Raw genomic sequence first — 26,656 nt, 5'->3', positions numbered from 1 at the left:
CATGGATCAGCAATCGCAAATGCTGCCAAACCCCCACATGAGCTTACATACTGAACATTCCTTTGCTTGTCCCTTTAGACAATCTGCAGTATACAGTCTGCACATGAAGCCTCATGGACATTTTCCTATCCATTCAGCTGTAATGGCGAGAGCTAATGCAAAGAGCTTTTGGAGAGAAGTTGGACCCTGTGCAGGCAAGCAAAAACGTTGCACCGACCTATTGCAGTCCGATCAATTGCATGTATCCAATTGGGGCTGTTGCAGTTATTTTACACCACTTTTCATGGTGTGACAGATGTAAATAATCATATTTTCCTATGAAACATAGCCAATGCGAATGAAGCAATGCTGCAGTCATGGCCTTGCTCCTTTGATCAGGCTAGTGTCCCACTGCCCAGTAAAAGTTGACATGTTTGTTTTACCCTCCTGTCCCCTATCCCACGTACCTAAGCAACTCTGCACACCACTGTCTGTGACGTGGTCAGTCTCTCTGTCACTGTGTCAGTCTGTCCAGGTGTGTGTGTACCTCAGGTGCTTGGGTTTCCCAGAGGGCAGGGTGCGCTTTCGTTTGGGCAAAGTGCTGGTTCGGAACACTGGGGTGATTGACAGAGCCTCCAGTGCAGAGGTGGGCGGTGGCCCTTGCTTATAAACCTTGTTTCTTAACGAGAGCCAACAAGAGAGGTCTGAGAGACGGTTTAGGGCTCACTCCAATTTCCTCCACATACACAATGATTACTTAGAATTCCTTATACCATCTTAAACCCTCTCTGAAATACTACACTGTAATGCAAAAAAGAAGGTAACACTTTATTTGGATAGTCCCTAATAGATGTTTTATACACTACCGGTCAAAAGATTTAGAACACCTACTCATTCAAGGGTTTGTCTTTATTTTTTACTATTTTCTACATTGTAGAATAATAGTGAAGACATCAAAACTATGAAATAACACATATGGAATGATGTAGTAACCACAAAAATATATTTTATATTTGAGATTCTTCAAATAGCCACCCTTTTCCTTGATGACAGCATTGCACACTCTTTTATTTTATTTCATGTGATTTTTTATCCTACTGACAAACCCACCATTCATGGATACGATATGATATACTTTATTGTCCATTTCCATGGACATTTATTTAATCTGCTGGTCCAAAGGAGTTATCTGAGGGTCCAATAAAGTAGTATAGACACCATGCCTCTCGATGGTCCAAAAACATAATCCAGAAGTCTAAGAAAGTGATCTCAGACACCCCCATTGAAGGTCCAAGGTCCAAGGGGGTGATCTGGGGTATTTCACCAAGAAGCAATATCTGGCTCATGTAATTATGTCTAAGAAGGTTATACACCAACCCTAGCAAGCTGTTGCATATAAATGGACTTGCAGTTGGTAGTTTGCTAATAGTTTGAGCATCTATAGATCATCTATTGTGGACTATCCAAATAAATCCTCTGTTGACACCCTGTATACTCTTACATCCATTATTTCAGCATCAGAAAATAAAGCTCTCCCAACTCAATCCATATTCCTCACAAACCTCTGCCCCCCATAAAATAGCAACTATGTACTAGCATCTGCACCTGCTTCTGCCCCTCCTATCTCAACCAAATCCACACAGCCCGCCAGACACATTGGTCTATTGACACTGGAAGGGCACTATCTCCTGACTGACATAAAAGGTAGAAACTGGGACAGGGGGAGTGATTGAGTGACAACTGTACCTAGACTGTGTAATCAGAGCAGACGAGATATGGGAGGCTGCATGCGTCAGGTGGCGGGGTCCCCCAGAGGGAATTGCAGGGGCCTCAGGGGCCACTGGCTGTGTCTGGGTGTCTGGGGGTGGCTGCTCGCTGCAGAGGACAGAGTAGAGTTAACACAGCCAGGAAGGATCAGGAGAGGGAGGTTGTGCTCTGGAAAGGGAATGTTGGGAATTCTTTGTGTGACATATTGACTGTGTTCACTCTGCAAACTCTCTCTAGATTTTGCAGAACTGTACAGAAGCAACAGCTTGCACAGGCCCAGGTCATCTCTGTTGTATTGTATTAAGGCTGGTCAAATAAAAAACTGGTTTAAGATGGATGGATTGTTATGATGATGAGGACGTTAAGGGTTAAAGGATGATGGGTTTGGCAGACTCGCTCTGTATGACTACAGTACTCCACTGCCTTGAGGCTCTCTGTTCTCACACCGCTCACAGACATGGCAGGTCTTCCCAGTGTCTCTCTCCTCACAGCTTCCACACAGTCCAGATGATCACAGCATCATCAGACCGTTTGACTTACCTTGAACACTGAATATGGACACTCTCCCCTGTGAATGTACTAAACCCAAAGCCATAGCCACTTTAAATGCATACGGCTCATGAAACCTTTCACCTAACCATTCACATAGTACAATCAAGGTTTTCCAAGTCTAATTGGAACATAAAAACAAAAACATGTTCAATCAATCACCTCGAAACTGTTGACAAATGGAAAAAGTGGGACAACATCAGAACAAAACAGTCACTCTCAATGAAAGAGCACACACAAATATAGGTACATACCAAAGAAAAGGAAGAGCACTCAGTTGGCGGAGGACAATAAAACCACAACAGACAAAAACATTCAACCCACACAGCATTACCTCTCAGGGGCTACGGGGGCGGGCTCTGGAGACTGCGAAGCAGCAGGTGAAGCCACCTGATTGGGCGAAGCAGCGCTAGCAGGCAGAGCGACAGGTGCGGGGCTGATGGAGACTGGAGCATGCTCAACAGGGCTACTGCATAAGAGGTTAGGTTGCATTGAGAGAAAACCGTCAGCAGTCTGAGGCCGAAAATCATATATACCAACAGCCCATGTAGGGCTGTGTGTATATGAATTAGAGAGTTAATGTCAGCACAAATAGACCTGTAAAGGTATATGGCTAGAATCAAATGCAAAACCAAAAGCCTTGATTTATTTGGATAGCTCAGCCCAATGCAAGGATGTCCATCAAGGAACAAATTGAGTAGAAAAAGAGTAGAACAATAAATCAATGACAATTATTTATGAGTCTTATCTTTCAATATAAGGAGTTATAGCTCGAGGTGAGGAAAAACCTCTCTGCGGGAATGAAAAACCTCACAGAAAAAGAAAGCAATTTGCTCATAATAAGATAAAACTGACATTTTAACTATTGGTTTTGGGTGAGTCACTGGAGAACGTATAGAGACTGGCAACGGAGGTGAGTGGAGTGATATCTGGTTGTATAATGGAAAGCTGCCTAGCTGCTACTGCAGGAATCGATTGTGCATAATGGGGAATGATTAAATAACTGTGTCAAGACAAGAGAGCTTCATCAATCATGTCCGAGGCCAGAGAGAGAGGGTTACAGAGGGTACCACCTCACTGGGATGAAGCAAGCTATATGCTTGATATACACAGTCTTTACTTTAATAACACAGTGCATTAAACATTGATTTGTAATGGTATAGCATATCATACTAATCTAAATATAATCAGAGACAATCTAAGGTGTCGGGAGAATTTCAGCCATAAACCCTGCTGGGGGAAAGGATTACACAGAGTATACAACAAGATAAGCAAAAAAGGAGAGAAGAATGTCAGCATGGCATAATCAATGAGTGCACACTACAGAACATTTGTGAATTTACTTTTAAACATAAGTAAAAACTAACAGTGGAGGCTCCCCAGATGTAAACACGGCTGACTTGGACATGAGGCCAAAACGTTGAGTGAATGACTGAGGGAGAAGGTGGGGTTGAGGTTGCCCCACTCCGGACTGGGGAGAACGGAATGAATGCAATGCCAAGGGGGAGCTGCCCAGGCCGGGGGACAGACAGAGGGTGGCAGGCATCTAGCAGCAACAGGCCCAGTGGTAGACCGATGGCTGACCCCTACTCACTTCCAGCACCCTGACCTCCTCTCCTGGACATCTCTCTGACCCCCCCCCCCCACCTTGATTGATGTTGCTAGTCCATTCTTCCTGTTGACATTTACAGGCAGGTATAGAAGGGATAGTTGGAATGTCATATGTCAGGGAGGTGGTGTGGCACAGAGAGAGGTCAGGAAACAGTGGTCTTAGGTGGTCATTTAACCCTTCATCACTTTCTGTGGTGAACTTGTGAGGTTAGCAAGTGCTCCTAGGTTGTGGTCTGTCTACGGTGTCTCACGGCTAGATGTGTGGAGTACGGAGTGGAGTGTTGGTGTGTCGGCAGGGGAGGCGGGAGGATCAGCACAGATAGACAGGTGATAGGTGCTCTCAGTTTGAGTGACAGAGGAAGTGCCTTTGAGGCTGGGTACAAGGATAGGACAGGCCACAGTCACACAGATACTAAAGACACTATTATTTCTGAATCCAACCAATGAAACCTATTACTAGGATAACGTTTTCATAAACAACGTTTTGTAGCATTAACTGCTTTCATCTAGAGCGACCTCTACAAAGTCACTTTTATCTGATGGGAGTGTAGGGCAGGGTTCCCCCCAAAAAAAATGTCATGCCCAATGCAGTCAAAAACGTGATTTTACTGTGTTTTCAATACATTTCCACACTATGAGGTTGGAATAATACTGTGAAATTGTGAAAATTATGATAATGCCCTTTTAGTATAAGAGCTGTTTGAAAAGACCACCTGAAATTTCAGCCTGTTATGGTGGGATGGTTTTGGCCTGCCTGGTGACATCATCAGGCTGTAAATTAGTTAATAGACCAATAAGAAAGAAAGTTCCAAACCTCTCTGCCAATGACAGCTAGTTTTCAGTTTTTCCCTCCCACTCAGACCACTCCCAGAAAGTCCTAGCAAAATTCTTGCTTGAGAAATTACTCTTTGCTAAGAAGCTATTTTTATTTCTTTTTGAAAATTTTAATTGAAAACAATCACAGTAAGGTAGTTCATTTTTACCCAGAAATGATTTGATATTGAGATAAAAATGGCGGCAGTGGACCTTTAATAAAAGACTGTAAAATCACCAGTAAATGAGCTCAATGTGATTTTAATAGAGGAAATCTGTTCCCCAAGACTGCAAGATCACCAGAAAATGAGCTCAAAGTGATTTTAATTTAGGAAATCTGTTCAGAAGCATTCCCACACATAAATAGAGAAGCATATGTGATCGTATCCCAATGTAGTCAAGGTTGGAAATGAATCTTTTTTTGTCAAATATTATATCTGCTTGGGATTCTTGCAGTCAATTTGCAGTTTACAAATGATTTAAAACTACTGTATGTTCCGGCCCCCCGACCATCAGCTCAAAATCAGCCCACGGCTGAATGCAATTGTGGACCCCTGGTGTAGGGTATAAGTTACATTAGCTCATCTGGCAGGTAAAGACATATAACTTCAATACAACTGGATCTCTATTTGAACTCAGACAGCCATGTACACAGACACACACATAGGCACAGACAGACTTTCCTCACAACAAGGGGTTTATATAAACAGACATCCTGTGCAGCTCACTTAGCACACACAGAGGACAATGGCCTTCAAAACACAATAACCCTCTCCATGCTGTATCAATAGATTGCATTGACAGAATTGCTGTGATGTATTTCCAGATGTGCTGAGGGAATGAGTGTTTCAAGTTAGGGGCATTTAAAGGATATTGTGCTTTGAAGGCTGAAATAAAAATCTGTTACCTCAGATTAACAACATAATCTGAAGGGGAAGGGGGGAAAGAAGAGAGAAGAAGAAGAAAGAGACCTGACAGAGAGATGTTAAAGATAGAAGATTGCATACATGCACCGCTCTTTCATCTGCCAATTATCTATAAACAGTTTGGAATTTGAAATACTTAATCTGTAAACTAAAGCCATTTAATTTCTCACTTTCTCTCACTGTGGAAAGGAAGAACTTGAGGATACTAACTTGAGGATAGTTTTGAAGAGCACCCCACCCCACTGGTAACGTCTGCTTGGCACAACTGTCAACATAGGGAAATTGTGATTTCTCCCACTAAAGCAGCTGTGTTAGTAAGGCAGCTCCATGGGCAGGCAACCTCCTCAACTACCATTTCACTCATTCTCTGGGACAGAAAGAACACTCCGGGGTAGGCAGGCAAACACTGGAGTTTGTTTGCATGATACTGGTGAGGTGGGCAGGCAAGGGCAGACGATTGAGAGACAAGTCCATGCTCTTACAGGCAATTAGGAGGAGGATAATGGAGATTACAGCAAGTCAAGGCAGGGGAAATGGGTCTAGTACTAGGTGGTTTAGAGGCAACAAACAGGTGTGTATATTACCACGTTCAGCTACTTCAAAGCAGCAGTGAGCTCTAACCACGAAGGTTAGGATTTGTGAGCAGGGCTTGATGTTGAGGGAGGGGGATGGATGGGTTACTGGAGAGCTGTAGTAGAGGAAAACACTGACTAACAGGTGATAAAGGCAAGACTAAGACAAGGGAACGCAACGATTCAGACACACAACATGAAGACAGACACAAACACATACTGTAGCTGTCAACAGGTACCCCTCACCTTCTGTGCCCTTCACCTGATTCTCCATTGGGGCATAGGCCTACATTAACTCTACCTTCTTGACTGTCAAAACTGTGATTAGTCCTATGGATTAAACCTACAATACAACTTCTTATCGCCTACTGTCACAAGCTTCTCTATAATATTGAGACAACCACTACGGTCCTTGACGCTTTTGAAAACAATATCATTTTCTTAAAGAACCGATAAGAAGATGGGAAGTCACATGAGCACTAGGTCCCTAAAAAGTGCCCTAGAAGTCACAAACTGCAAAAAAAAAAATATCCTGCCGACCACATGGGAACTGAGCACACACACCAAATGACCTTCCACTAATTTTGCGATGAGGGTGGGTTGAGAGAGTAAGATAGCCATGGAGTGATGTGACGAAATTTGATGTGAAGCAATGATGCCTGTCCTGATGTTTAGGAATGTTTGGTGTGTCAGTTCTAGAATCTGTGATGGAAAAAAAAGAGGGAGTGAGGTATAGGAGACGTAGAATACTGGAGAATGAGATCTTGTTTTGGGGCGGAGACTGAGGCCGGAGTATGATAGAGGAGGATGAAGAGGAGGAGCGATGAACGACGAGAGGGGGTCAGCCACTCAGAGGCACAGGCACTCCAGTGCAAAAACACAGTCTACCCAGCATGCATTGCATGCAGGTGGAAATCTCTCTCAGGAGAGGAGGGAGGGGGAAAGGAAGAGGCAGTTAGCAGAGGTTTCCAACGGTTACAAACGGGCATTAATAATCCATTCATCAGCCCACAGCAGAGCTAAGTAACACCAGCTCCCCTATGTGACAACCATACAAGCAGAGTTACCTTTCAAAGGGCTTTCAACGCCTTCAAACATGGCCTCGCCGAATCTCACTACTCACATATTTGACTTCCTGTTCTCCTCTCTTATGCGGGAGGACGGGACGACGCCCAACAGGGTGTTGTCTGACGGGTGTACTTCCATCCTGATATGATAATCCCTTCAGCCACATCTGACCTTCCTATAGTAGCAGCTAGAGACGCTTGCCTCGACAAGGCCTACATGGACAGACCATTGATGTAATACTGCTTCTATGTAATAACAGACAATCAACATAATATTGACCTCTGTTTAGGGAATCTCACAACTGATGGCATGATTATATTAGAGCTAATGATGGCTGAGTTTAGTACAATAATAATACAGTAATAGCTCCGTGTAACAGACTAAATGGCATGTGTGGAGAAGATCAAAGCCTTGTTTTCTAAAGATGCGCCAATGAAGCACGTCAGTTCATCCTTCTGTGGGTAATATAATAATAATATAATAATATAATATGATCATTAGCTTGGTTTATTTCTACAGTATTTTTAAAAAACGTTTCGGAATAGAATCTCAAAGTGATTGTACGATGTTATTTGTCATAACTATCTTATTACACTCTATATGAGGCAATTGGTTATTAGATATTCCAAAGCCACTTACATTATATAAAATATCGCTGTTTTTTCTAGGTCAAGTTGTATATACCACAGGTCAAAGGCCAATGTACTTGAAGCACCATTGAAAGGACAGAGGAGCACAAGGCTTTGCACTTTGTTGGGGGCTTCTGTGAAAAGCAATCCTTGACCAACTTAAATTGACAAAAGTCCTGCTTGAAAAGTGCCCTGCCCTTGGTAGCTGAGAAAAAAATATATATATTCAAATCTCTCAATACCAATGATGAAATGTAAAGATACTGTAATAGAAAATGGATGAACATCTCTCATTGACGTCAAAAGCAAACTCATGGTCAATATAGAATCCAATAATGTTCCTTCTGATTGAAGTCATACTTGTAATCATGTGGCCATCTGGCCATGAGCCATACTGGTGCCTATCCTGTAATATTTTTTTAAAGTCAGTGCAATGCACAATGCAGGCAGCACTCCTAATTATCCCTTTAATAGTCCACTTTACTTTATGCCATTCACTCTCTCTGGGCAATTCTCTAATTCATCACTTTCTCATAGGCTGCAAGGGTTTGCTGCTCTCCACACATTCCAATGAGCCAGAGCCCGGGGATAAGGAAACAAACAAGCCATGTTTAATCTGTGAGTGATTCATATTGAGATTAATTACGACTTTTGTTGATATCGGGGAATTGTTTATCCTAAATTGGACCCTTGAGATCTCTGTTAAGTTCTATGTAATGGTTCCTTGGGAGCGGCTTTGAAAGTCTAAATAAACAACTGATTTTATTTAGAGTTTGTGATGACTCGTACAGATGTAGGATCTTAATTTGACCAGTATTGTCATAGCAAAATAATCCTGCAGCAACAGGATTTGAATGGTTAGTCCATAATGTTGCTTGATCGGTGGTTAGGCTATTAGCTGGCCAAAATTGGGCTACATGAAAGGCTTAATACTGTTAATATAACTGTGTGTTATTGAGTGTTTTCAGTTAATTTTTTTAAATCATGAAGCTCATCTGCATTTCCTGTATCTATAATTGTTTATGGTCTCTAAGAGGGTGTTAGGCTGCTATGCCTTAAAGTTAGGCAACTATTTCCTCTATAACTTCCCTTTAAAGCCTGTAAACTGCCACATCAAAACTTAATCTCTTATCTTTTCAGAGAAACAATCTGATACGAAAATGTGTTTCATTCACAGTGGTATTGTTTTTATTCATACTTATCACAATGTCAAACTCAAATAGTGATAATTTAAGGTTGAAATATAATACAACTTTTTTATACAGCTGCAATTAATTTTGAAAACTAGGATCAACTTTCATAGCCAGAATAAGAGGGAAAGATGACATTGGGCTAAAATCTCCATTACAACATGTGATCAACAAGTATTGAACAAACCTCTTTCCACTAACTCACATTCCAGTATCTTTAGCCTGACCTTCTCCTCACTCACCTGCTCTACCCTTCTCTAATTGCTACAGTTACATTCGGTCTGACGCGTATTTTAAACCAGGGCTTTTTCTGGCACGTTAAGGATTTGAGCAGACAGGCCATTGTGCCAATTTTTCAATTTTGCAAAACGTGGGCCTTTAAATTCTGTGTCAAACTTTTCCCTGTGGCATGAGGAAAGACAAAAAGGAAAATGGGGGGAAGAAAGAGAGAGGGAGAAAAGGGGGGATGAGAGATGGGTTAGGGACTGTGGCCTCCACTCCCCTGCCTGAGTCCTGTGCACTGGGGGCTCCCAAATCCTCCACAATCACAAATCAACCCCACTCCTGGGTGGGTCTATGATGTCCTGCACTATACTGTATCAGGGTCCCTGATGAATTAGCTCAGGCATGAGAAATCACTCAAGAGAAAATAAAAAGTGATACAAGTTCTGTGTCGTTTCAGCTGGAGGAGTCTAACAAACTGCTGGGAACTTGTGTGAGCTCATCATGAGGGCTATTTGTAATCCATGTGAGGGGCACTGCAGCATCGATACACTTCATACTATTCTCACTGTTGGCTCAGAATGACATGAGTCACAGGATAACCTTCAAGTTCAGCACAGAGAGTGGTGTGGAGTTGGGGCCTGAAGCAGGGCTGAGTGACCCTGTGACCCTTGACCGCTAGCTCACAGCAGGAACTCTGCTCTGTGCTCATATGGTCTGGTCTGGAGAAATGCCTAAATAAAGCTTTTCTGCTAGGCCACCGGTCGCTGCTGCTAGCTGCCTACCTTGATTTCCTCAGATGTTCCACGTCTGGGTCTTGCACTATAGGAGAGACAGAGAGAGAGAGACAGAGACACAGAGACAGAGACAGAGACAGAGACAGAGACAGAGACAGAGACAGAGAGACACAGAGAGAGAGGGGGAGGAAGAAGACAGAAGAGGAACCATCAGTAACTGAGTGTTTGGCAGGGTAAGAAGGGTATACTACACTCAATTAAATATAAATAGAATAGCACTACTTACTGAACTCCGTTCCCGTGATGTGGGCGAGGAGGCGGAAGGACTTGGACTGCACCTGGGAGGAGCTGCGGGCCCAGTCATTCAACTCCATGTCTCTGTCTGCAGTCTTGATGACAGCCTGATACACTGGGGAGGCACTGTCTACCTGAGCGTCTTTAACTGGGAGCGAACTGGAACCACAGAGAGAGGGCTGGCTCGTCACACTGGCACTAATTCATACCCACCATAGCCATTGGGGGTTGTTATTCGGATTCTGATCACAGTGTTCAGAAACTGCAGTCTGGTGGTGATTATTTATTATTGGGGTATGTCTGAGTGTATGCATATACTATAACTAACCTGTGTAGCCTACTTAGATGACTAAGGAGCATTGGGAGAGGACCTATTTCAATTTGTGATGTAAAAACCAGGATTGGTCTTGCATAAGGGGAGCTGCAAGAGAGGGGCTTAAAAACTGGACATTAAAAAGCTGCATCCGCCAGCTTATGCTCACACAAACCAGTGATAAAATGCTAAAATGCTGGCTAATAGTTTCCTATTTGCAGAAGCTTGCATGTGAAGCATTATGGCTGCATAGCTACTAGCTAGCTTGGACCCTGTGGTATCTTTTCTCAACAGCATATTTCAGAAATATAATTTCAAACAATAAAAAAACACTGTACCTTTAGCAGGAGGAGGAAAGAGCTCAGAACATTCCGTTTAGTGTCATTATTAAACCAGTATAGTTCCTGGTACATGGCATAACTATTGCTGGTCAGCTGCACATTCCCTGAGCACTGATTGGGAGAGTCAGAGTAGTTCTGGCCACCTAGCTGAGGCCAGCACTTCAATGTGTCCCTCCTCCGTTCATTTCCTTTTTATATCCTATAAATCATGCATTTTTTTTGCAATTCAAGAGAAGATTGACCTTTGATAACATCACATCAGACAATAAAACCTATTTTACAGAGAGCCTTGAAACATAAAGAATCCCTGTGTAGCCAGCAGGGGAGTGGACACCCTCTAAGAAACGGTTTGCAACACCATGACAAGAACATGATGGTGAATGGAGGAATGAGTGGAGCGGGGAAGGCTTGATGGACATGACGAAACTGACAAATAACAAAATGATGATTCTGTGGTTGACCTGTTGGCAATATCGGTTTGCACTTCACTCTGAGCTTTTCTAAAACCTCAAATAATGTATGGCAAGAAAACATCTAATCCATGGATGTTTTCCATGCATTTCAAAACAGCACAATTTCAGCACAATTTTCCAACTGAATGGAAAATTGTTAGTTAGTAATCAGATAGTCATTGATAAAGAGCCACAATCCCTGAATATCAAAACAACACCATATAGTGATGTTCTCTACAAACAGCTGCTCTGCAATCGACTCCCGTCAAATGATGATGCCATCGTTGGATTAAGGATGCAGAGGCAATATCCGGCAATTCTAGACATCATTCCATCAACTCACAAACTACGCCAATTGGTGGCTTGTGTCGAACATTGCCATGGGTAACAAAATCAGACTCTCCATTCAGTGTGAGAACGTATTGGGTTAGCAGAGAGAAGGTTTGGGACGAGCGGGGTGGACAAGCAAAGAGTAGTGAGGGAAACGGACATGGAGAGGGAGGCGGAGGGATATGAAGAGACAGCACACAGGCTGTGCTCCATAGGTTGTCACAGAGAGGTCTACTTACGCCAAGGGGGAGCCGGCTGGGACTTCCTCTCTATACAGCAGGGGTGGGGTGGGGCAGGGTGGGCGAGTTGGGACCGTGGATGGATGGAGAGGGGTGGGGGGGAAGCAGCATGTCATGGTGGGTGGGATGGACAGTGCAGTGATGGGGTTGGTTGTGGAGGAACCGAGGAAGTGAGAGAGGGAGGATTAGATATGAACCCCATAGTGGATGTCAGAGTGAGAGCCTTAGTTTTCCTCAAACTCACCCAGAAAAATGACACTTTTCTCCACATATGAAAAAAACAAGAGTTTACGGTCCCAATTTTGCAATGGTAACTAGCTGAATATGATGTGTGTCCTGAGATCTTCAGGTATTTGAAAGGTAATTATGAGTGTGGGTGAGGCTATGTAAAGGGATCAGGGAAGGCTTGGTGACTAACTTGGTGGCTTTATGCTTGAAGGTGAACACAGCATGAAGACATTCAGAGAATGAATGGAACGAATCTAACAAATACACTTGAATATAGCAACAGGTGACCTGCCTTTGTAACAAGGAATATGCCTTTATAAATATACTACATCTGTGCCTTAGTGCACCAAACCAAACCCCTCCAGCACCTGGCAATACAATAGTAATACACTCACAAAACTAACTGTCAAAACCTGAGCATTACACAACACAAAACCAACACCACCTTTGAACACACAGATCTCACTGCTACCTATTACAAACAATCTGTGTTATATGTATGTTCCTTCTTGACACATACAGAATGCACTTAGGATATACAGACCTGTCCTAGATCATCAGACCCTGATAAGACATCCTGATGAAGTCAGTCTGTGGCTTTAGTTTCTCCAGCACAGCGCGGCTACACTACACTGCAGTGCCAGACTAGTTCAGCACAGCCAGCAGAGGAGAGGAAAGGAGGGGTACTACACTCTTAGAAAAAAGGGTTTTACCTGGAGCCAAAAGGGTTCTACCTGGAACCAATAAGGGTTCTCCTATGGCGACAGCCGAAGAACCCCTTAAGGTTCTAGATAGCACCTTTTTTTCTAAGAATGTATTAAAGTCATGCAGATTGGGTAGAAAAGCTAGAAAGAGTAGGTGGGGGGAGGAGAGAAGGAAAGGGAGGGAGTGCAGAGGAAGGATGGTCTTACCCGCCCTCGTGGCCCTTGGACTGGGACTGTCCGGCGATGGCGTCCATGATGGCGTCCTGGGAGTACATGCTAATGGGGGTGTTGTACTGGGCATGGATGATGGTGGCCTTGCCCCCAGGACCCTTCACCTCGATGGGCTTGTGGGTGGACAGGGCAGTGTCCTTCAGCACATTGGGGTTGAAGTTGGGGACGTACTCGTTGCTGTCGTGGAGCGGTGGAGGGTTGGAGGAAGGTGGCAGGGTAGTGATGGGAAGGGAGAAGAGGAGAAGAAGGGAAGAGACAGGGAAAAAGAGGGGAAAGTGAAGGAGAGTGAGGAAGGAGGGTGGCAGTGGAAGGATAAATGGTGTGAGATGGGAAATTCAACAGTGTAATAGCAGATCAGTTTGTGCTTTAGCCAACTCCTCTGTCATGTATACTGCCATGTGGAACATCAACATGCATGGCACAACAACGGGTGGCACAACAAAGTTGTTGGCTAATGCACAGAGATCTGCTACCCGGCTACAACAACAGTGTGGGGCTTTGAAAAGAAAGGCTGATCAGTTGCCATAGAGACGTTGTATGTTACACAGCAAACATGCTCTCTACAGTAAATCTCTCAGTAGAACAGGCACAGCACAGCTCACATATCTGCTCACACACTCAGGTTTCCCTCAATATACAGTTCAACCCTCCCAGGTATGTGGGAGCATCAGCCTACAGGCTCAGATGATGTTATACAACTGGCCAGCAAGTAAACTGATCAAGATAAAAGAGCAAATGGAGATGTTAATATAAACATGCACATCTAAGTTACTAAAATATAAAGGCTAATTTATTGAACCATTGCATCATCATGCAGAGTTTCAAAATGATCTGCAAATGATTATGATTATTTTTTACATCGTATTAGCCATCTATCAAGTGGAAGTCAATTACACAAGCACATGCTTCACACTTCCACACTCTCCACCTAAATGTCATATGTACATGGTTGATTGCTTATGGGAGAATTTAGCATTAAGTCAGAAAATTCTCTAATAAAAAATGTCCCAAAACACTATTAATGAACAGGGATCTTGTCTGTGAGGGTTTGCAAGTTAATGAACATCGCAGGCAACGTAAAAAAAATTAGACTGAGGTTAAGATTTATTAGACGTTCTCTGGCGGACTTTGACGACCTTTACATTGCAAACCAAAAAGGTCATTATCAATACCGACACTAGAACTGCTCATCCATCTCAAAGGCAGAATCACTACACAACAAGCCAAGACAATGCACATCCACTTCACACCAAAGAGACTGACAATAACAACAACAACATGACACTACACCACACAATCGTTTGGGCACACGCTACTACACCACATCCAGGGTAGGGTACTAACTTGGCAGGAGTGTTGAAAATAACCTGCGGCAGTGGAGAAGAGAGAGAAAGATACAGTGATTGACAACACAATTACACTCGACAATCCACCTCCACAAGGTTGCTCATGTGGTGTGAAAGGCAAGCCGCAACGTATGTCAGAGATTAGAGAATAGGACAGGAGAAAATGGAGTGATAGATTGAAGTGGGTGAAGGTGAAGACTGACTAAGTTCACTGAGAATCACAAAACGCAACAATGAAAGACATCAGTGACAAATATGTTTTCACCTTTGTTGCCGTTCATCCTCGACTATGATTACTGAGGCTTGTCCATCACTGATATAAAGCCATGGCAGTGCAGGCTCCTTCAATATATAACATATATATAACATACAGTGGGGAAAAAAAGTATTTAGTCAGCCACCAATTGTGCAAGTTCTCCCACTTAAAAAGATGAGAGAGGCCTGTAATTTTCATCATAGGTACACGTCAACTATGACAGACAAATTGAGAAAAGAAATTCCAGAAAATCACATTGTAGGATTTTTAATGAATTTATTTGCAAATTATGGTGGAAAATAAGTATTTGGTCACCTACAAACAAGCAATATTTCTGGCTCTCACAGACCTGTAACTTCTTCTTTAAGAGGCTCCTCTGTCCACTCGTTACCTGTATTAATGGCACCTGTTTGAACTTGTTATCAGTATAAAAGACACCTGTCCACAACCTCAAACAGTCACACTCCAAACTCCACTATGGCCAAGACCAAAGAGCTGTCAAAGGACACCAGAAACAAAATTGTAGACCTGCACCAGGCTGGGAAGACTGAATCTGCAATAGGTAAGCAGCTTGGTTTGAAGAAATCAACTGTGGGAGCAATTATTAGGAAATGGAAGACATACAAGACCACTGATAATCTCCCTCGATCTGGGGCTCCACGCAAGATCTCACCCCGTGGGGTCAAAATGATCACAAGAACGGTGAGCAAAAATACCAGAACCACACGGGGGGACCTAGTGAATGACCTGCAGAGAGCTGGGACCAAAGTAACAAAGCCTACCATCAGTAACACACTACGCCGCCAGGGACTCAAATCCTGCAGTGCCAGATGTGTCCCCCTGCTTAAGCCAGTACATGTCTAGGCCCGTCTGAAGTTTGCTAGAGTGCATTTGGATGATCCAGAAGAGGATTGGGAGAATGTCATATGGTCAGATGAAACCAAAATAGAACTTTTTGGTAAAAACTCAACTCGTCGTGTTTGGAGGACAAAGAATGCTGAGTTGCATCCAAAGAACACCATACCTACTGTGAAGCATGGGGGTGGAAACATCATGCTTTGGGGCTGTTTTTCTGCAAAGGGACCAGGACGACTGATCTGTGTAAAGGAAAGAATGAATGGGGCCATGTATCGTGAGATTTTGAGTGAAAACCTCCTTCCATCAGCAAGGGCATTGAAGATGAAACGTGGCTGGGTCTTTCAGCATGACAATGATTCCAAACACACCACCCGGGCAACGAAGGAGTGGCTTCGTAAGAAGCATTTCAAGGTCCTGGAGTGGCCTAGCCAGTCTCCAGATCTCAACCCCATAGAAAATCTTTGGAGGGAGTTGAAAGTCTGTGTTGCCCAGCGACAGCCCCAAAACATCACTGCTCTAGAGGAGATCTGCATGGAGGAATGGGCCAAAATACCAGCAACAGTGTGTAAAAACCTTGTGAAGACTTACAGAAAACGTTTGACCTGTGTCATTGCCAACAAAGGGTATATAACAAAGTATTGAGAAACTTTTGTTATTGACCAAATACTTATTTTCCACCATAATTTGCAAATAAATTCATAAAAAATCCTACAATGTGATTTTCTGGAAATTTTTTTCTCATTTTGTCTGTCATAGTTGACGTGTACCTATGATGAAAATTACAGGCCTCTCTCATCTTTTTAAGTGGGAGAACATGCACAATTGGTGGCTGACTAAATACTTTTTTCCCCCACTGTATAACAGACTCTGCTTATGTCAGAGCAGTGGTATGAAGTGATAAAGAGATAAAGTGGGAGAGAGTGAGTGCAACAGACGAGAGAGAGAGATATTTTCGTACTGTATGTTTTGTAGATGAGGATAGAAAGCGAGATAAAGAAAGAGATATAGGGAGAGAGAGGGGTGAAGAGAGAGGGGTGAAGAGAGAGGGGTGAAGAGAGAGAGGTGAAGAGAGAGGGGTGAAGAGAGAGAGGTGAAGAGAGAGAGGTGAAGAGAGAGAGGTGAAGAGAGAGGGGTGAAGAGAGGGGTGAAGAGAGAGAGAGGAGAAGAGAGAGAGGTGAAGAGAGAGGGGTGAAGAGAGAGGTGAAGAGAGAGGGGTGAAATGAGAGGGGTGAAGAGAGAGGGTTGAAGAGAGAGGGGTGAAGAGAGAGGGGGGGAGAGAGAGAGGTGAAGAGAGAGGGGTGAAGAGAGAGATGAAGAGAGAGGGCCAGATGAGACAGGCAGATATATTGGGGTACTGTATGTTTAGCACAGCAGAAGAGAGAGAAACCTGAACCCAGCCATTCCAAGGCCTGTTAAAGAGACGACAAGAACAGGTGCTTGCCCTGAACCATCGTCACGGTGACAGAGTAATCTTATGGCTCTCCTCAATTATTGTATTTTTTGTTAGAAGTCTCGTTAAGATAGCACTAGAGGTCTCATCACAAAGACTGATATAGCACTGCAATTAGCGATTCACCTCTGACTTTCCCATATTCAAATTATGCTATTAGCATTTCATTGACACATCAGACACAATCCCCAATCTCACTGTGCAGTCACTTCAGCCATCCTGGCCACGTTTAAAGCAATGGTTTGGTTGATCTCTTCAGATACACACGTACTGTAAGGCTTGACTGGGACGTCACGGTGTGTATTTCGGCAGAGGGGACACCTAATCTCCCGTGGACTCTTTGTATTACCTGGAGGAGGGCCACAGGCTGAGTTAGGGGCCTTTACAGGGACTGTGCTGCCTCCCCTCTGGGGCAACCTAAATCACTAGGACCAACTGGGGTCACCAAGCTGTCTAGAGCCCAGATCAGAATAAGAATACACAGCTAAATCTGAATGTTCTGAGACTCTTTCCATCCTTCTGCCCCATGAGGGCAGAGCAGCAGGGACTGGGTGGAGTAGGCTGGAGCCCCTTGGAGTAGGCTGAAGTTATAGCTATAGACACTGATCTATGGTTAGTTTTGTGGGGGGGTTTCTCCAAATGTTGAAAGTTAGGCTTTGGAGAGGGTTAGCTTTGGAGAGGGTTAGCTGATCCTACACCTGAGCCTACAGGCAACTTCTACCCGAAGATTGTACCCAACTCCCTCCTCTCCACTATGGGGTTAAACAGGCCTAGCCACCCCTGGCTGCTGCTGCTACTACTACCAGCCCCCCTGGCCTATTCCACTTGGTTACATACCCCACTGAGAGGCCTGCTGCAGAGCCCTTTCCTCTGTGGCTCTCCTGGAGCTGGGCCATCTCTCGCAGGGTCTCAGCTGAGTACAGCCCAATAGGGGTGTTATACTGCGCCTTCTTTGTGGGGGTCGTCTTGCCCCCAGGGCTTGGCGTTTGCCTCTTGGTGGGCGACCCTGAGTAGGAGTTTGTCTCGCCAGACGCCTCTAGTGACACGGAGGAGGTATTGCAGGCCGAGAGGCCGCCATTGATTTGGGTTGTTTGACCCTTCAGGAGGGGAGAGATGTGGGTGAGGTGGATAAGGGGGAAGACAGATAGAGGTGTGATCAGAGAGAACAAAGCAAAAGGTAATCTATCAAATTCAAAAATAGAGTTGTATGAAGTTAAACTTGGAAGGCAGGGTGGGTGCTGCGTTATCACCAATATTACCAGTAGAGGGCAGTGAGAGACTTAACACACATGGCTCCCCACAGAGAGTGTCCAATTCTGAGAGGATCAGATCAGCAAGGTCCAGGGCTGTTCTCACAGACCCCAGAGCTGGATGTGCTGCTGCTGCCTCTGTTGCTCCTTAAACCCCTAATGGAGGAGCTTTGCATGGAGCTTTCTGGAGCTCTCTACCCTGATGCCTCTGGCCTGGGAGGAGGCACTGGTCCTCAAACCACTTCGATCCCATATGAGTGTGACTGAAGAGTGTGTGTATGTGTGTGTATCTGTGTTTGCGCGTGTGAGTATATTTTGTTTATAAGTGCAGGCTACAGAAATTCTACAACTAGGGAAGTATGAAAATTAAGCATTCGTTGTGCTGAATATCTTGGGAGAGTGAGACTGAACAGAGTGTTTCTGGCTGAGTGTGTAACGTCTCTGAAGGTGCTGTCATGCTTACCTTCTGGTGAGGGATCTGTTGCATGGGAGAGTCGATTCTTGGGGTGGCGCTTTGCAAAGCTGGGCGCTTTGATCTGCAGCAAAACAATGAAAATAAGATACAATAGGAATATTACAATTATTGCTGTGTGACATGGAATTCTACGACATGTATAACACATAACAAGTGGTTGTCAGAAAGGTGTTCTGCACTGAAACAGCTTAAATTTCATGGTTTATGAAAGAGATCAAAATAGATAGAGAAAGAGACAGGAAGAGGAAAAGTGGATCGGAGAAAGAGAAGTGTCTGACAAGTTCATTAACATAAGGAGCAGAGGTCAAAGGTCACAGGGACAGGACCACAGAGAGGCCTTGAGGGGACATGAGCACAGCAGCTAGGCTCAATCTGAGACCTTCATAGACTGCTCAGATACAAACTGTGAACCCTCCTTATCACCAAGGACATAACATGGATTCCAGAGCCACAATAAAGTAAATTCCATACATTTTTCTATGAGAAAGGTACATTCTTTATGCTCAGTAAGAGCAGGAGTCAATCCACCATATTGTTTGCACCACCAAGGTTCACCAACAATGAGTTGAGGTCTAATTCAGAGAATAACATGTGAACGTTTACAGAAGGCTTCTCTCCAGAGAATGTCCTCCCATCTTGTTCGTCTAATGGACTCATTCTAGACCCGGACCTAGCTCTATGGAGGTGGTATAAGAGCATGGTCAACGTTCATGGGTGCAGAACGTTCAGTTTTAGCACCCTTTTGGTAAAGAAGTTCAGATACACAAGTGAAATTCCAAGAAAGCAGTATGGTTGTGCTTCTTATTTTGAATGAGTCAAGACGTGAGATGCTTGCCATCTGCACTTCTCAAGTCCCTTAATGTATCTTGAAGGACACATTCATTTATTCAATGCATTTTTTATTTTATTTTATTCTCTGGCCTTTTGCCCTTTGTCCGACTGCTACACAAAAGGCCCAAATGGCTCTGGCATTGTAAATAGAAACCATATACAGTATTTGTTGTTGTTCACAAGTTGAGCACAAAGAAAAGGATTCAGTGACCAGACAACTCCGAGTGTACTTTCCAAAAGTTCCAATTTACCAAAGGTTGGCCTTTTTGACCTGTGATTAGACTAGCTTTAGAATATAATACCCAAGATGAAAAGCCGCCAACTTTACCATGCTGTCAACTTTTTGCCGCCTTTTCTTTATATCTGAAAGGTTTTGCTAGTAACAAATCCTGTACTTTTATTTCCGCCAAACAAGGTAGTCATGATTGCGGTAATACACTGCTCCAAAAAATAAAGGGAACACTTAAACAACACAATGTAACTCCAAGTCAATCACACTTCTGTGAAATCAAACTGTCCACTTAGGAAGCAACACTGATTGACAAATTTCACATGCTGTTGTGCAAATGGAATAGACAACAGGTGGAAATTATAGGCAATTAGCAAGACACCCCCAATAAAGAAGTGGTTCTGCAGGTGGTGACCACAGACCACTTCTCAGTTCCTATGCTTCCTGGCTGATGTTTTGGTCACTTTTGAATGCTGGCGGTGCTTTCACTCTAGTGGTAGCATGAGACGGAGTCTACAACCCACACAAGTGGCTCAGGTAGTGCAGCTCATCCAGGATGGCACATCAATGCGAGCTGTGGCAAGAAGGTTTGCTGTGTCTGTCAGCATAGTGTCCAGAGCATGGAGGCGCTACCAGGAGACAGGCCAGTATATCAGGAGACGTGGAGGAGGCCGTAGGAGGGCAACAACCCAGCAGCAGGACCGCTACCTCCGCCTTTGTGCAAGGAGGAGCAGGAGGAGCACTGCCAGAGCCCTGCAAAATGACCTCCAGCAGGCCACAAATGTGCATGTGTCTGCTCAAACGGTCAGAAACAGACTCCATGAGGGTGGTATGAGGGCCTGACGTCCACAGGTGGGGGTTGTGCTTACAGCCCAACACCGTGCAGGACGTTTGGCATTTGCCAGAGAACACCAAGATTGGAAAATTCGCCACTGGCGCCCTGTGCTCTTCACAGATGAAAGCAGGTTCACACTGAGCACATGTGACAGACGTGACAGAGTCTGGAGACGCCGTGGAGAACGTTCTGCTGCCTGCAACATCCTCCAGCATGATCGGTTTGGCGGTGGGTCAGTCATGGTGTGGGGTGGCATTTCTTTGGGGGGCCGCACAGCCCTCCATGTGCTCGCCAGAGGTAGCCTGACTGCCATTAGGTACCGAGATGAGATCCTCAGACCCCTTGTGAGACCATATGCTGGTGCGGTTGGCCCTGGGTTCCTCCTAATGCAAGACAATGCTAGACCTCATGTGGCTGGAGTGTGTCAGCAGTTCCTGCAAGAGGAAAGCATTGATGCTATGGACTGGCCCGCCCGTTCCCCAGACCTGAATCCAATTGAGCACATCTGGGACATCATGTCTCGCTCCATCCACCAACGCCACGTTGCACCACAGACTGTCCAGGAGTTGGCGGATGCTTTAGTCCAGGTCTGGGAGGAGATCCCTCAGGAGACCATCCGCCACCTCATCAGGAGCATGCCCAGGCGTTGTAGGGAGGTCATACAGGCACGTAGAGGCCACACACACTACTGAGCCTCATTTTGACTTGTTTTAAGGACATTACATCAAAGTTGGATCAGCCTGTAGTGTGGTTTTCCACTTTAATTTTGAGGGTGACTCCAAATCCAGACCTCCATGGGTTGATACATTTGATTTCCATTGATAATTTTTGTGTGATTTTCTTGTCAGCACATTCAACTATGTAAAGAAAAAAGTTTTTAATAAGATAATTTCATTCATTCAGATCTAGGATGTGTTGTTTAAGTGTTCCCTTTATTTTTTTGAGCAGTGTATATTTAAAAGTCCTGCCAACGCCTGAAGTCTAAACTTCGCATTTCATTATATTATTGTCTGACATTAAACTTGTGCAGAAATATTTTTAATGCATTTATTCTCTCATTTACATTTTAGTAATTTAGCAGACACTCTTATCCAGAGCAACTTACAGTTAGTGAGTGCATACATTATTTTTTTATTTTTCATACTGGCCCCCCGTGGGAATCGAACCCACAACCCACAATGCTCTACCAACTGAGCTATATCCCTGCCGGCCATTCCCTCCCCTACCCTGGACGACGCAGGGCCAATTGTGCGCTGCCCCATGTGTCTCCCGGTCGCGGCCGGCCATGACAGAGCCTGGATTCGAACCAGGATCTCTAGTGGCACAGCTAGCACTGCGATGCAGTGCCTTAGACCACTGTGCCAATCAATATAGTTCTGTCCTTCAAGTGTTCTTGTCTATTGTCACAGAAATGTTTTGGCATTTAGCCTGGTGGAACGCACACTGCCATTTTCTTTTTACTAGAGATGTTGGTTATGTAATAATTACCTCAGGATGTGCGTTATGCCAGAAGACAATTCGCACAGGATTCGTTTTTACAAACTGCTCCCTGTAATTCAAAAAAATAAAATCATTAAATGTAGTACTATGAAGGAAGCCTGCAGGGTTCTATTTTAGGCGTGAAGATATTTCAACATCATGTTGAGACGATAAAAGGATACACTGATAACTCGTGCTTGGCTGCCAAATGTATAGGTGTCCACATAATATAATATTGAGGAAGTGTGATCATGATCATTATTTTTGCGATCTACAGTCAACGTCCCTCCTAATGAAAATGCCCCCCATCCTGCTGATGTGAGCTGCTGAACAGCGGACTTGCACTTGAGATGCGTTAATAGGTGAGAAAATGAACTTGCCATTTCAGTGGGGGAATCACTGCTATGCGATCTATTTCCTACATCAACACCCAGGCCAGCCATTAAATAGGCCTAGCCACTGTACTTTTTTATTGCACATTTAATTAAACTTCAATTCATTGGCACAAAACATATAGGCCTTAACAAAAGTATTCACTGTGAAAGGTGATACATTCATATGAAATATATGCACAGGACTTTGTTTTAATCATCAATTTATCTAATCAGATCTGGTTTTATTTCTCAAGCAGCGAGCAACACCTGTCAAACTCTGTAATGTCTCGGAAAACACAGGGATGTCAAAAAGCACGGGACTAGTATTATCAGAGGAATTTGGAGTTTACCAAAAAATTGTAGGTTATTCCTCTCCTCTCTTACATTTTTTATTAGTATTATTTAATTATTATGTAAGAAAACTCCACATGTGAAAATCTCATTTCACATGTGGAATTGCACGTTCATATTTGAAAAACATTAACATGTGTAAATCATATTTGCAGTTTCACATGTAAGAAAAGTCCACCCACTGGGTACACACTGGTTGAATCAACATTTTTGTAATTTCAATGAAATTATGTTAAACCAACGTGGAATAGATGTTGAATTGACGTCTGTGCCCAGTGGGCATGTGTAAATGTCACTCCACATGTGAAAATCTCACTTTAACATGTGAAATTGCAAGTTCACATGTGGGGGTGAAATGTTTCCACATGTGGAATGGCAAATTCTGTAATGCCATTCTGTAAAAAAGTTACTTACAGTGAGGAAAAAAAGTATTTGATCCCCTGCTGATTTTGTACGTTTGCCCACTTACAAAGAAATGATCAGTCTATAATTTTAATGGTAGGTTTATTTGAACAGTGAGAGACAGAATAACAACAAAAAAATCCAGAAAAACGCATGTCAAAAATGTTATAAATTGATTTGCATTTTAATTAGGGAAATAAGTGTTTGACCCCCTCTCAATCAGAAAGATTTCTGGCTCCCAGGTGTCTTTTATACAGGTAACGAGCTGAGATTAGGAGCACACTCTTAAAGGGAGTGCTCCTAATCTCAGCTTGTTACCTGTATAAAAGACACCTGTCCACAGAAGCAATCAATCAATCAGATTCCAAACTCTCCACCATGGCCAAGACCAAAGAGCTCTCCAAGGATGTCAGGGACAAGATTGTAAACCTACACAAGGCTGGAATGGGCTACAAGACGATCGCCAAGCAGCTTGGTGAGAAGGTGACAACAGTTGGTGCGATTATTCGCAAATGGAAGAAATACAAAAGAACTGTCAATCTCCCTCGGCCTGGGGCTCCATGCAAGATCTCACCTCGTGGAGTCGCAATGATCATGAGAACGGTGAGGAATCAGCCCAGAACTACACGGGAGGATCTTGTCAATGATCTCAAGGCAGCTGGGACCATTGTCACCAAGAAAACAATTGGTAACACACTACGCCGTGAAGGACTGAAATCCTGCAGCGCCCGCAAGGTCCCCCTGCTCAAGAAAGCACATATACAGGGCTGTTTGCCAATGAACATCTGAATGATTCAGAGGAGAACTGGGTGAAAGTGTTGTGGTCAGATGAGACCAAAATCGAGCTCTTTGGCATCAACTCAACTCGCCGTGTTTGGAGGAGGAGGAATGCTGCCTATGACCCCAAGAACACCATCCCCACCGTCAAACATGGAGGTGGAAACATTATGCATTGGGGGTGTTTTTCTGCTAAGGGGACAGGACAACTTCACCACATCAAAGGGACGATGGACGGGGCCATGTACCGTCAAATCTTGGGTGAGAACCTCCTTCCCTCAGCCAGGGCATTGAAAATGGGTTGTGGATGGCTATTCCAGCATGACAATGACCCAAAACACACGGCCAAGGCAACAAAGGAGTGGCTCAAGAAGAAGCACATTAAGGTCCTGGAGTGGCCTAGCCAGTCTCCAGACCTTAATCCCATAGAAAATCTGTGGAGGGAGCTGAAGGTTCGAGTTGCCAAACGTCAGCCTCGACACCTTAATGACTTGGAGAAGATCTGCAAAGAGGAGTGGAACAAAATCCCTCCTGAGATGTTTGCAAACCTGGTGGCCAACTACAAGAAACGTCTGACCTCTGTGATTGCCAACAAGGGTTTTGCCACCAAGTACTAAGTCATGTTTTGCAGAAGGGTCAAATACTTATTTCCCTCATTAAAATGCAAATCAATTTATAACATTTTTGAAATGCGTTTTTCTGGATTTTTGTTTTTTATTTTTATTTCACCTTTATTTAACCAGGTAAACCAGTTGAGAACAAGTTCTCATTTACAACTGCGACCTGGCCAAGATAAAGCAAAGCAGTGCGATAAAAACAACAACACAGAGTTACATATGGGGTAAAACAAAACAAAGTAAAAAATACAACAGAAATACATATATATACAGTGTGTGCAAATGTAGCAAGTTATGGAGGTAAGGCAATAAATAGGCTATAGTGCAAAATAATTACAATTAGTATTAACACTGGAATGATAGATGTGCAAGAGATTATGTGCAAATAGAGATACTGGGGTACAAATGAGCAAAATAAATAACAATATAGGGATGAGGTAGTTGGGCGGGCTAATTTCAGATGGGCTCTGTACAGGTGCAGTGATCGGTAAGGTGCTCTGACAACTGATGCTTAAAGTTAGTGGGGGAGATAAGTGTCTCCAGCTTCAGAGATTTTTGCAATTTGTTCCAGTCATTGGCAGCAGAGAACTGGAAGGAATGGCGGCCAAAGGAGGTGTTGGCTTTGGGGATGACCAGTGAGATATACCTGCTGGAGCGCAGACTACGGGTGGGTGTTGCTATGGTGACCAATGAGCTAAGATAAGGCAGGGATTTGCCTAGCAGTGATTTATAGATGGCCTGGAGCCAGTGGGTTTGGCGACGAATATGTAGTGAGGACCAGCCAACAAGAGCGTACAGGTCACAGTGGTGGGTAGTATATGGGGCTTTGGAGACAAAACGGATGGCACTGTGATAGACTACATCCAATTTGCTGAGTAGAGTGTTGGAGGCTATTTTGTAAATGACATCGCCAAAGTCAAGGATCGGTAGGATAGTCAGTTTTACGAGGGCATGTTTGGCAGCATGAGTGAAGGAGGCTTTGTTGCGAAATAGGAAACCGATTCTAGATTTAACTTTGGATTGGAGATTCTTAATGTGAGTCTGGAAGGAGAGTTTACAGTCTAACCAGACACCTAGATATTTGTAGTTGTCCACACACTCTAGGTCAGACCCGTCGAGAGTAGTGATTCTAGTCGGGTGGGCGGGTGCAAGCAGCGTTTGGTTGAAGAGCATGCATTTAGTTTTACTAGTGTTTAAGAGCAGTTGGAGGCTACTGAAGGAGTGTTGTATGGCATTGAAGCTCGTTTGGAGGTTTGTTAACACAGTGTCCAATGAAGGGCCAGATGTATACAAAATGGTGTCGTCTGCGTAGAGGTGGATCTGAGAGTCACCAGCAGCAAGAGCGACGTCATTGATATACACAGAGAAAAGAGTCGGCCCAAGAATTGAACCCTGTGGCACCCCCATAGAGACTGCCATAGGTCCAGACAACAGGCCCTCCGATTTGACACATTGAACTCTATCTGAGAAGTAGTTGGTGAACCAGGCGAGGCAGTCATTTGAGAAACCAAGGCTATTTAGTCTGCCAATAAGAATGCGGTGGTTGACAGAGTCGAAAGCCTTGGCCAGGTCAATGAAAACGGCTGCACAGTACTGTCTATTATCGATCGCGGTTATAATATCGTTTTGGACCTTGAGCGTGGCTGAAGTGCACCCATGACCAGCTCGGAAACCGGATTGCATAGCGGAGAAGGTACGGTGGGATTCGAAATGGTCGGTGATCTGTTTGTTGACTTGGCTTTCAAAAACTTTTGAAAGGCAGGGCAGGATGGATATGGGTCTGTAACAGTTTGGATCTAGAGTGTCACCCCCTTTGAAGAGGGGGATGACCGCGGCAGCTTTCCAATCTCTGGGGATCTCAGACGTTACGAAAGAGAGGTTGAACAGGCTAGTAATAGGGGTTGCGACAATTTCGGCGGCTAGTTTTAGAA

General features: G+C 44.1%; 1 protein-coding gene across 1 annotated transcript in view; it reads right to left on the bottom strand.

The window, feature by feature from the left end:
- Nucleotides 1-26,656, bottom strand: part of LOC311133395 (LIM domain-binding protein 3-like) — a gene marked incomplete at both ends in the record, with an annotated part of 77,023 nt that overhangs the window by 6,498 nt on the left and 43,869 nt on the right. The window contains 8 exons of the mRNA XM_084166895.1: nt 527-658; nt 1,726-1,854; nt 2,630-2,764; nt 10,112-10,148; nt 10,350-10,516; nt 13,172-13,372; nt 14,540-14,562; nt 18,819-18,891. Of these exons, the coding sequence (XP_084023021.1) occupies nt 527-658; nt 1,726-1,854; nt 2,630-2,764; nt 10,112-10,148; nt 10,350-10,516; nt 13,172-13,372; nt 14,540-14,562; nt 18,819-18,891 (897 nt within the window). The remainder of the gene's footprint in view (nt 1-526; nt 659-1,725; nt 1,855-2,629; nt 2,765-10,111; nt 10,149-10,349; nt 10,517-13,171; nt 13,373-14,539; nt 14,563-18,818; nt 18,892-26,656) is intronic.

Source organism: Coregonus lavaretus (assembly GCF_964263955.1).
Source record: "Coregonus lavaretus genome assembly, chromosome: 1".
Lineage (NCBI taxonomy): Eukaryota > Metazoa > Chordata > Actinopteri > Salmoniformes > Salmonidae > Coregonus > Coregonus lavaretus.
This window is presented reverse-complemented; position numbering and strand designations above follow the sequence as displayed.